At 42.4% G+C, this 12,479-nt stretch overlaps 1 protein-coding gene across 1 annotated transcript in view; it reads right to left on the reverse strand.

Annotated features, from left to right (window-relative positions):
- The window catches only part of SH3RF1 (SH3 domain containing ring finger 1), a 177,124-nt gene that overhangs the window by 18,325 nt on the left and 146,320 nt on the right, over positions 1-12,479 (reverse strand). Inside the window, exons 7-10 of the mRNA XM_019521760.1 lie at positions 10,955-11,125; positions 10,515-10,774; positions 8,915-9,273; positions 4,229-4,569 (exon numbers count right to left, since the gene is read on the reverse strand). Of these exons, the coding sequence (XP_019377305.1) occupies positions 4,229-4,569; positions 8,915-9,273; positions 10,515-10,774; positions 10,955-11,125 (1,131 nt within the window). The remainder of the gene's footprint in view (positions 1-4,228; positions 4,570-8,914; positions 9,274-10,514; positions 10,775-10,954; positions 11,126-12,479) is intronic.

Consider the following 12,479-nt stretch of genomic DNA (forward strand, 5'->3'; position numbering starts at 1 on the left):
GGGACTGGGCTGCACTTGGGGAGGGCAGCATTGATGCTGGGGCAGGGGTCGGATGGGCTATAATGAATTTTGGGGTGGCTGCGCCCCCCCCATAGCTTCCTCCCAGAGCCACTGCAGCCCTGGCCCCAGCTCACAGTGGCAGCCTGCCCTGTCCTGCATAGATCCAGGGGCACGCACCCCCCATGCTTCCCAGGGTATAGCAGCAGGAGCCGTGCCCCATGGATGAGCCACTCTAAGCTCAGCCCCCACCCCACCAGCTGTGCAGTGCCTGCCCCACCCCTAGCCCCAGTCCAACTCCTTCCCCACACCTGCTGCAGCCACTGGAAGCCCTTGGCCAGGCTGCCTTGTGGCCCTACCGCTGCCCCACATTTGGGGGGCGTTAAACCCCATTAGCCCCTCCCTTCCACTGCCTATAACGCATACCTCCTGGCCTCTTCCCTCCTCTGGTATCAGGCCCTCCACCACCCTGCTTACTTTCATTCTGGCTCTGGCAAGCTCTGGCTGCACTCCAGCCTGGGGCATGGAACACGTGTTTGTTCCAGCCCCAGCTCAGCCAGTAACAGCAGCCCTAGCCCAGGGGGTCTCAGGTTATGGGGGGAGGCAGGAGGGAGTGGGGAGGCAGGTGACTGCTGCAGCTCCAGCCTTGTTCCCAAGATGAAGGACTATTCTCCCCTGTTAAATGGGAAAAAACCCTTGTCTTGGATTCAAGTAAATATGATATATGATCTTAGTGAGCAGCAAATGGTGGATTTAGAGTGTAAATTCATTCCTGTACCTTTAAGGAAGCTAAGCCTACTGAAAAATCTAATTATCACATAAACTGGTAACATTTTCAAGTGCTTTTCAAAAGTGAGGGAAGCACTTAAGAGCCTAACTCTCATTGAAAGTCAATGGGACTTTGGTTGCTCTGTGCCAAGTTACTTTTACAAGTTTTACAACAAAGCCCAAGGCAGCATTTGGTTTCTCCATTATGGCCTGCAATTGGAATTGTGGCTATCAGTGAAACCTTGCGGGATATTTCACTGTTTATTACATTTTTGTTTTCTCAATTTTTTTTCTTTTCATCAAGCACATTTACTGTTATCAGTTTGGTCCCTTCCAGTCACCCAATCCTCCTTATAGTATAGCAACTTATCTAATGCAAAATGAGTTCAATGAGGTTTAATTATTTCTTGTAAAGTACTATGAAGACTTCAAGTACAATGTAAGTGATAAGTGTTATGAAGCACAGGCCAAGCACCCTTGCTGAAAGAAAATGAAAATATGTGACTATAACAGCTTCCAAGTCCATAGAGGAGAGAATTAACCCTTCACAGAAGAGACACAGTGGGCATGTCTACAAGAGATGCTAAATGTGCAGTAGACTAATTCTACTGTGCATTAGCATGACATGACAAAAGCCGTGCTAATACACTAATGTGCAGTAGAATTAATCTATTGTACATTAGTGTCAATAAAAGACTGTGCTGGTGCTACTGCACAGTAGGACTGGTACTATGCATTGAGCTAGTACCCGTTATTACAGGTCCTAAATGTAATGTGCAGCAACAACGGTGTATTAATGCATGTTTAGACGTGCCCAGTGAATAAAAACTGAAACTCCATTCAATAGTATTTGATGCAAGATTTTAGATGCCTTGGAGAGACAAGGTATGGTAGCAGTCCTCTCTGATATCAATTATTACACAACTAAAGAATTAGAGTGCACAAGATTAAATTTAGGTTGGAGATTAGGAGGGACTTTCTGGCTATGGAGGGCAGTCAAGCAGTGAAACAGGCTACCTTTGGAAGCTGTCAAATCTTCATCCTTGGAAATTTTCAAGAGTATATTAGATAGATAGTTGGCTGGCATAGTTTAGTCAAGGATGATCCTGCCTTGAGAAGAAGGCTGGATTAGATGGCCTCGTGAGGTCCCCACCAACCCTACTTTCCTATCATCCTAGATCATAGGATCTTTCTAAAAATGTTACTTAATATAAAGATGAATGGAAACTGTTTAGTCATGTTTTCCATGAATTCTGAGTACAGAGGACATGTCATGGCAGTGAGGTATTTGAAAAGCCTACTTTGTATGGAATCATTTAGGCCCATTAAAAATGTACTCAACATGTCAGACTGAATGTAATGTTATTTTTCCATTAAAAGTTTAAAAAAATATTATTGGTGCATGTCAATTTATACGGAATTAGACTTAAAAGTGATATTTTAAATATATTTCAACATGTATTTATTTTGTAAGAGCAAAATGCAATCTCTTCTCTTTAAAATGAAGTAGGAAATAGAAGTTTTTATGGACATATATTGTGCAGAAACAATTATCAGGACTCTCAAAATATTGGCAGAAGACAAGGGAGAGTAGCACCTGAGAGACTAGTTCAGAGACATAGGCTGTTGTTTATGAAAACTTATTTTGTCACAAATATTGTGTGATCAAAACCGAAACCAGAACACATAAGTGGGTATTTCAATAATGCCTGATACCCAGTGCATACAATTTTTAGTATAACCAATGCAGCTCTCTTGAAGAGACAGGAGTGTTCTTACATAAATTTAATTACACTATCAAAATAAGATGAAAAAACTCAATATGCTAGGTGAAGCATATACCACCAAACATGAATTAATTCTTCCCAACACTGCTTAGCACCTCTGGAGTTTGGATCAAACTATTTGTTCATTTCTTGAAATATTTATCAAGAGAAATATTTATATACTCACTTTGTCCTGCATGTCATAAAACCAACAACTAAGTACTAGCTTTTGTGGGGAAAAGGAACCTTGACCCTCACTTGCTGTTTCATCCTATTGGCTCAAACATCATGACAATAATAGAAACAGATAATATTCTAATGTTGGGGAAAGCCCTACTTGTTTCATAGGCATTGCTTAGCACTCAGAGCATGGAAGTGGAAAACTAGGGGTAACTGCAAAGAAAGAATGACATTGCTTCAAAGCAACTGGCCAGGAGCTTCAGAATCTAGATCACAACATATGTTCACTGCCCAGAGTGGATAGGTAAAATCAGGGAAACCTGTACAAGGACTATAGTAGTACAACAACAGGGCAATGTATAGGCCCAAGGAAGAGTAGTCCTTGGGCCTATACATTGCTTGTCTAACCTCTCACAATAATATAGCTTATTCAAAAAGAGGTATCACAAAGGAAACCTAGCCCCTAATAAGTAATCACATTTAACATCTATTAACAGATAACGACTTTATCCAGCAAAGACATATACATGTAGCCAAATTTACGCACTATTAATAATCCCACACAAATCAATGGTCAACTCATGCTATTTTAAGTAAAGTATGTGTATAAGTCAGGGACCTGTACTGTAGCTTTTTATACTGTGACCACCACCATAATATTTGAGCACTTATTTAACCCACTGTCTATAACACAAGTAGGGACATACTGAAATTGAGGCGCCAGGAGCGGGATTTTGTGGGCTGATCGCGGTGGCACCTGCCGTCATTTTAGTGTTTTTTTTGCGGTTATGCTTCCTCCAATGGTGCTGAATGGTCTAGGGGTCTCAATGGTGGCCCCACCCCTCACTGCTGATTGACCAAGAGGGCTGCAACTCATGCAGTTCCACCCCTTGTCACTGATTGGCAGAGGGGGGCAGGGCCACCCCTTGTCACTGATTGGCAGAGGGGGGCAGGGCCACATAATAGGCCACCCTCTCAGCCAATCAGTGGCGAGAGGGAAGAGGGGGTGGCACCCATCTGGCTCCCTTTCTGTGTGCCAGCAGCCATGAGAACTGCTGGCTCCCACTGCGGAGTCAGAATTTTATTTTCAGTAAATTTTATTTTCCAGCGATTCCACCAAAAATCACAGGGAATGGTGCATTTCGCAGAAACGGCCTCAAATCGCAAGTTCCATGAAAAACACAAAATTGAGATTTGAGGTGGTCCCTAAACATCAAAGTAGTACATAAGTATAAATATTGCTAGTGGTAGATAAACCTAAACATTTCAGTCGCTCTATTAGAAATCTTTTAATATTAAAAAGTTAGTTAGATTTTTCCCCTAAAATTAAAACAGTCTAACTACCTCTTTACCTGGTCAAAATCCAAGGGCAGGGGAAGAACCCAGAAACTGCCAACCTTTTTTCTCATTTTTGTTAAAACATAAAATTCTGATTAAATATGTAGAACCACTAATGAACCTGATTGGATGAGAAATGATACAAGTTTGCCTCAGTCTGGCTGCATTAGGGGATTTACCTTTCACAAACAACAGGCCTAGATTCATTCAGGACTGGTCCCAGTGATGAGCATGGCTGCCGTGGGGGAGGAGCTATAGGAATGCTAGGATCCAAACAGCTTGGTTTCCGATGAAGAGTCTCCTGGGCTAGCATGGCTGCAGACACTTCACTGTCCACAGGACAGAACCCAGCTTTGCCATGGCTGACAACTGGTGGAATTTCAGGCCCTACTGCACCCTGGAGGGCCAGCTCTGCAGTGGCTTGTTCAACCTCCATGGTTGGTGATGATGGAGGCGACAGTCGGGGCTTGCGTTTGGCAGATGCTCCAGACAGCAGCTTCAGCAACCCTTTCTTTTCCTTCTGTAAAACAAAAAGTCTAAATTACATTCATTTTAAAACAGAGGTTACTTGGCAGACAAAGAGCTTTGCATGAATGGCCATTTTGCTCTCAGAGAATTAAGTAAAAAAGAATGGATAAGTCAGACCTCCACAAAGCATCATTTATATTAAATAAGCCAAGCAGTCCAATATGTAATTCCCATTTAATAAAGCAAATATAGTGAGGGAATGAAATCTCTTCCTAACTTCTGTAGCAAGACAGTGGTAATAATGTATACTTTAAAAATTGTAATAAAAAAACCAAAACACCTGTACTGCAAAGGGTACATGTGTACAATTTAGTTACAATCAGTAGGACCGTAAATGGGCTACACTCCTTCATATAATGGAGAGGAAGAGCCCAGCCATGAAGACTGCCTTTAAGGTCAACAACTGTAGTCCACAAAGTAGGTAAGAGGGTGAACAGAGCATCTTGGGACACACAGAGTGGTAGCCATGAGAAACTTGAGGTTTTGGTTATAGGGGTGCCTTCTCTGGCAACGAACACAGATTCATCTCAAACAGAGAAGGGAGGGCTTTTTGCCCTGGAGCCTTTGATTTGATTAAGAAGTCTCTTATCTATCCACCTTCAACCACTCCCCACACTCCCACAAACACACAGGCAGACAAGTAAGGATTTGAATGGTACAGCAAAAATTTGCCCACGGGGAAATTGCTTAAATTTTGTTGCCCTGCTACAGAGGAGAATTGTAAACATGCTTTTTGCCTGTTCAGGCAGGATCCCCTGAAGACTATTTCTCAGCCTAAAGAGACATATTCTTAAGTGGCCTTTGTACATTTTCAAATTTTAAAGGGCACTTCTTACACAAACCCTTTGACTGAGTAAGTTTATTGCTTATGAGAGGTGCCAGATTGTAAGCCCTGAAGACAGAAATAAGCTATTAAACCACAGAACCAATCAAGCAAAAGCAATGAAAGATTTAGTCCTGGGCTGGGCTGAAATGGAACTGATGAAGTGTGAATAAAAAATTCTTCATCCCATTTCCAATACTGCCAATAAATTTAAAAAATTATAACATCAAGAAAAACCTATCCTGTATGAACTGCTATCAATTGAACAGACAAGAAGAATGAATCTCAAGAAATGAACATACTCTAAATATTAGCCTCATTAACTCCACGCTCCTGGAAAAAGCAGATGGTCAAAAAACACCACCTAAAAAATGTCAATCTAATTTCAGTTGGCAGCAACTGAAGTCATTACATGAATGTACAGCCCCTGGCATCTCAACTTAAAGGTATGCAACAAAAGTGATCAAAAGGTAGAAGAGAGCCTGTAGGGAAAAATTAAAACAACAACATATGTGCAGCTTGGATAAGGAGTGACCAGAGGGAAGATAAATGTCTACAAGTACTTGATGAACAAATATCTGGGGGTTAGGGGAAGCTATCAAAGGGGATTTAAAATGATAATTATACTACAACCTAAGGGAAAATTTAGATTTTTTTCTTAAAAATAGCCTAATGGGAAGATCTGTTAGGCAGGAATAAAATCCTTCCTGCCTAATAGAGGGGAAAGAAAAAAACTCAAATCCAACTTCCCTGTAGCCAGGTGAACACCATTTACACAGCTGTAGTTAGCTGTGTAACTAGTCTTTTGGGCCACTTATGCAGATTTTAGATCTCACCCCCTCCTGCACAACTCACATTATCCTTCTGAGCATGCTCAAAAGGGATCCACTTCAGTCACATATGCTCCACTGCAATACAACTCTACGGGGACAGTACATAAACTACATGCAAGTCCCTGAACTGTTAGTTGCAAAAAGAAACATAACAAATTGGTGGGAAGAGTACGAGGAAGACCCTTCCACCTTTTAGTCTAATAACATAGTGCTGTGGTTCTCAGCTTTGACTCAAAGTGCCCCCTGGAAAATGCCAGCTCTCAGCTTTTGCTTGTTTTTTGGCTATGGAAAAATAATAGAGCAATTCCATTGTTGCACAGAACTCAGAAAAACCACAACAGGGCAGGATTGCTTTGACACCCTGGAAAGGTTTCTCTGTAAATCATGCCCGAAATACCCCCTACAGTGGCTGCTTTAATGTTTTTCATTTTGCTGCCTCCTACCTGCACCCACCCGATTGGTTTTAAATATGCTGTGGTTTTCTCTTTTCCAGTGATTAGCAGCAAACAACCCAGCTGGTAGGGCCCCTCCACCAATCAGAGGTGGGGGGAATGGCAAGCAGCAAAATAAAAAACATTACAGGAGCTGCTGTAGGGGGTACTTCTGGCATGATTTACAGAGATCCCTAGCCATGGATTCCTGTTTGAAATCTCTGGCTTTTCCTTGCACATTGTGCATAGATATTTGCAACCTACCTACTAATATTGTGCAGCACTTGGTGGAGAATCACTGGCCTAGTAGCTAGGGTTCAGGGAGGCGACCCGGATTCTAAGCCCCTGCCAACCTAGAGGGAGTTTAAGACTGCACCTCCTACCTCCCAGCAAAATGCCCTTCATAACCATGCCGTGGGGTAACCATTGCCCGCAGTAGTCTCCAACTCCAGACCTTGTTGGAGATGGCCAAATGGACAAGAGCAAAAGACATGGCTCAATGAAGTAAGTGCTGCCCTGGAAGAGATGAGGTCCTGGGATCTGGCCTGGCTGCTATCTTTAGTGAAGCAGAAGTTATTCAACTGCTATCTGCTTTATCCAATGACAATTTAATGCAAATTGTGGAAACACCATTGGAGACAGGTATAAGAACCTGGTCCCAGGCCCCCATCTCTTCCAGTGCAGTACTCATCTAACAGAACAAGGCTTCCTCTGGCTTGCTCTTCTTCTACTTTACATCTCTCTCCTGTTGGCTGCACAGTGAGTTACCTTCAATAGGTAGTGGTGGAGGGTGATCTTGGTCCTGCCTAATCCACAGCCTTGTTGTTCAGATGGTGCGCTGGAAAGTAGGAGATGCAGGTTCCAACCCACTTCGGGTGAGCAGACGCCTTGAGAACCTGGGTCTCCCATTCCCTTGGCAAATGGTCTAACACAGGGGTTTTCAACCTTTTAAAATAAGTGTACCCCCGGCAGCCCCCTTTTCAGTAAGTGTACCAGGGGGCGGGGAGGGCTGAGCGGCCAGACACGGAGTGCAGGGGAGGGTGGCAAGCAGCCAGATGCAGACATGAAGCCGGGGGGGGGAGGGGGAGTGGCAAGTGGCCAGACCTGGAACTGGGGGTGGCAAGTAGTGGCAGCGTGGCATCTGTGTGGCCCTGCTCTCGCCCCGCCCCTGCAAGGCAGTGGCACCGGGTGGCAGCGCTCTGTCCCTGTGTACCCCCTGGGACCTTTCAAAGTACTCCCAGGGTTATATGGGATTAGACAACCCTTGATCTAACCACTAGGCTTGCTGGGCTACAAGATGGAAGGGACCCTTCTTCCTCATTGTCCAGAATTACATGCCTCCCAGGAGGAGTAGGATGTAAATGGCCACTGAAAGTGAATCCTTTAAGTACTACTCACCCATCTAAAACGTGGAGTTGCATTTGGGCCTGTGAGTTTAAAAGGAACAGAGTACTGAAGAGGATATTTCAGTTTGGCACAAAGAGGCAAATGGATCTCTTGAATATCTACTAAGAACAGAAGCTGGACACGAGTCATGATGTTATAACTGAAAATGTAGCTCTCTTATCTTTTCCTTGCTCATTAGAAACAGCCTGAAATTAAGTTCTTAAAACCCCCAATTTCTTATTTAAGTTACTAACATAATTAGAAAGATGACCTTTAGAATTTTATGGCAAATAAAATGAGACTGTTTCAGACTCAACTTTTTATATTAATTTATACACAGGAAACACAGAAATTTTCCTTAAATATTGATTTCACTTTCTTCACTTGTGCAATACATGGTCCCATAAACTTATGCCTACAGGCCTGCCTATCAGTTTAAAGAAGTCCACTGATACAGAGTTGGTGACCACACTTGTTCCTGAAGTATTCAATAGTCAAACTGCAGCTTCAGAAAGAGATGCATGGAATATGTACGAGTCCAACAGCAGAGCTTCTAAACCCTCTGACATGCACAGCCGACCTTTCTAATTTTGCTGTCATTAGCATGGGTAGCCCAGTCTATCCCACACCAAGAGCAACACAATATGCAGCCTCCACAAAGATGCATTCTGTTTTCAGAGTCAAGAATGTTCTCACCCAAAATTACAGCCACATAAGTGAATACCTGACTTGCAGAATCTACTGCAAAACCCTAGTGTTTTGTTACCCTTAGAGAATACAGAGAGATGACTGTGAGCCTACTTAGGAAGCGCACATGATAGTAGTGAGATGCTGCCTGGAAGGCAAATAAAAATCCATGCCCACCTTTCCATCCTTGTCAGGTTTACTGACTGCAGAGTTCCCACCAACTGCTAATGCATTTTCAGGAGAGGAAGGAGCCCCAGGGTGAACAGTTACAGTTCTCCCATTCATGTCTCCATCCAGAGATGCAGAAGTGACACTGGGAGAATTTAAAGAAGCAGTTGCACAAGCCAGTGGAACGTTTGCCCGGTTCATGTTCACAGCAGTGACATAAGCAGCAGTGTTTGGGAGCTGAGGCTGGAGCTGCTGGGGAGCAACAGAATGGTGGGGGATGATCACAGCTGTAGGGATAAGACATGTTGAACTTTGAGCTTGTATTGGCATCACCGCTGCTGTTGGTCTTTCTTGGCTGTGTACTGCAACTAGGATAAAGGGAAGAAATGTGAGGGGAAGTATCATTTCCCAAGGCATGTACACATCTCAGTTACTGTGTTATAAAAACAATTAAAACCACACACCTTCCTTCCCATCACCCCACTTCCAATCCAGATCACTATACTAGTACATCTGGGTGAAATGACAGAGCATCTCAGGTGATCTGATAGGAACATAAAAGAACCAGTCCAAACCTGGCAATCTATCACTGTGCTGGCTGACAGCAGAAACTGTATAGGAAGAATGATAACACTACAGAGATGTACCTGAAATGTCAAGTATTCCTAAACTGCAAATGGCAAGATAGTGTCATGATATCTAAGTTACCTTGAGAGCCAGAAGCAGTCTAGCTGCAGCAGCATGGAGTTCCTTGCAGATGGACTCATTTAGCCTTATTTTCAACCATGCAGCCTATGTTTTCAGGGCTACAGTGCTTTCAGTATCCAAGCTAAATCAGGCATATCTACATAACACTATAGTTTTCAATGCAGACATATCACCTAGCAAATAAACTAAACCAGAACACAGTCACCCCAATGGAGCACAGCCTCCCTTCCTCAGCGTTGTCAATCTTAAAGTCAAGATGGTGGCAACCTTTCAGAGGTTGGTTGACATTTGTGCCAAATGCCTAGCTGCTTTAATGTTTCAGAAGCTAATGACATTTTGAGGCTACCTGTGGAGACACCTTTTCAAAACCATGGATTCAAACCTACCAGCATTTCCTTTCCTAGTTCCCCTCCTTCTCATATGCCCAATTTGGGCAGACCACAGCAACACTGTAACAGTTAGCTCTCCCCCAAGCAAGACAGGCATGATTCAGAGATCTAATACAACTCTCCAAGTAGGGGAATAGAGAAGGAGCCAGAGGACTTCTCTTTTGTTTAGGAAAGGAACTGCTGCTAAATGACAAGAATATTTTTTGCAGCTCTCGCTTGAACAAACATTATCTACTTCTGAGTAATCTAAAAATTTCTGAGAGGAAGTTTGAGAGAGACAAGACCTGGTCTAAACTGTATAACAACATGGACTGATGAGTTGGGACTGATGTTTCTGCTTTTCATTTGCGTGAGAACAGTAAGTGATCCAGCCATTCCAGGCAGGTGTATTAAAGTTTTAAAAATGTTCTGGTTCTGTCAAAAAGTCAATCCACAGTATCTGCCTCTGACCACTTGTGTCTATCAGTTTCACAGATTAACTACATTCAGTATCAAGCACTGGTGTTTTTTACCTGTTCTAACAGCATTGCGAGCCTGGTTGACTGTCATTTGACCTGTCATATGCATAAGAACCTTGGTTTGTGGGCTTGTTTGGATGTGTGCCGCAGAAACCACAGCAGTTGGCACCACACTGGAATTCGCTGTCACACCATTGCCCTGAAGTTTCTGTGATGGTCCACTAGCTGCAGAAGGGCTGACCATGGTTACCACTCGTCCTGTCTGGCCAGAAGTAGATACGGGGACTTTTGCCTGGGAAGCACTTGTCACTGTCCTGCAAAAATTAACACACCTTTTGCTACAATATATATTTTTAAAAACCCAGCAACTACTCTTTAGTAAAAGGTATTGTTTTTCATATCATCACCTGATTTTAGGATTAAGTATAACAAAACGATAATAGTGAGCAACTAGAAATTATTTTATTCAGAGTTCTGTATAAAAGAAATCATACCTTGTGACTGGTGCCACATAATTTCCAGGGAAAACCCCAATCTTGCTTGTATGCATGGATGTTCCTTTGAACCAGCCATCCTGGCAACGTTCAAATACTAAAAACATCTCCCCCTTTCGCAGTTCCAGTTCGTCTTCTTTGCGTGGAGTGTATGGGTATATAGCGATATATCTGGAAGAAAGGAAAGCAAGCAACTCTCCATATATAATAGTTAAATATGCAGGAACAAAATCACTTTCACTCTTCTGGATGGCTGAGAGCTCAGCATGAAGAGAAACAAGTAAAGCATGGTAGAAAGGATAAAGTGTCGGTGTATCACAAATATAAGAAGTGTCCATGCTAGAGAAGGACATGCCATCAAATTTTGTTGCAATTGCTAAAAGTAACATAAAGGAAAATGACTGCTGAATTTTAAAACAAGTTCACTGACAAAGAAAACAGAGCATCCTCTTAAAAATAAGTTACATCAAAATAAAAAATAATTCTCAATACTTAATTTTTTGTTTCTTAACTATAGTGTTTTTCTGTGGGCTTTTTGGCTTTTACATTCTTTTCCATTGTTGTCTCATGGCAGTTTCTCCTTTCTGAAAAAATTTACACTTAGAAATAAAGACCAGATTAAAAACAAGTCAAATACGTCTGATTTAACTTTTTTTCTTTTTAAGCAGGAAAATTAGGGTCCTCCTGCACAATTGAAACACTGCAGGGAGACATGTCACCTTGCTGGTAGTTGAAGTCAGTGAACTGACTGAGTGGCTGCTGTTTCACTTTTCAAATACTTCCTTTCCAGCTTCTGAAAGCATAAGTAACAGCATAATGCAGTAACTCAGGAGTCATGGTGGGAGGTCAACATCTCCTCTCCTTCTCCATTTTTCTTTTTAAACAAGTTCTTTATGAATTCCAAGCTTCGCTTTTTAACTATAAAATAAAACTGAGAAGCCTCCACAGTTCTGTGCTAGCAGTGGCACAGACATTTTTCATTAAGGTAGAATTTCTTACTGTCATTTCAGTGTTCAGTGCCCTGAAATAGTTTAAAATTATGGCCAAAGCATTTTTCAACTTTAAAATGCATGTTTATATTAGACATGTGGAAAATAACATCTATAAACAATGGACAGCGTTTTCTAAAAAAAAAAATATTCAAGAAGTAGCTAATCAGTCCTTCCTGTGCAGAACTCTCCAGTGCTTCCTTTTTCAAAATAGAGCTCATCTTTTCATGAACTGGGAAGTCAACTGATCTTTCTGCTCTCTCTTTCCCCTCCTTTGCCTTTCCCTCCCAGGGAAATGCAGGCTTTACAAAACGTTCTCTATGTGGGCAGAATTGGCCCTTTGTCCACTGACTGCAAGGGAAGACAGTATTTTTTTGTTCCTCCTGTCTTCTATATCATCAACCATTTGCTGTTCCTTCCTGCTCAGCAGTCCCACACCTGCAAAATTTTTATCCAGAATCTTTACTAAGTTATGCTCAGCTGGAGCCTGGGTGCCTAAATTGAAGGCTCAGCATCCTTTACAATATCTGCAATGG

The sequence above is a fragment of the Gavialis gangeticus genome, unplaced genomic scaffold, assembly GCF_001723915.1.
Source record: "Gavialis gangeticus isolate Ggan-Ray unplaced genomic scaffold, GavGan_comp1, whole genome shotgun sequence".
In the NCBI taxonomy this organism is placed as follows: domain Eukaryota; kingdom Metazoa; phylum Chordata; order Crocodylia; family Gavialidae; genus Gavialis; species Gavialis gangeticus.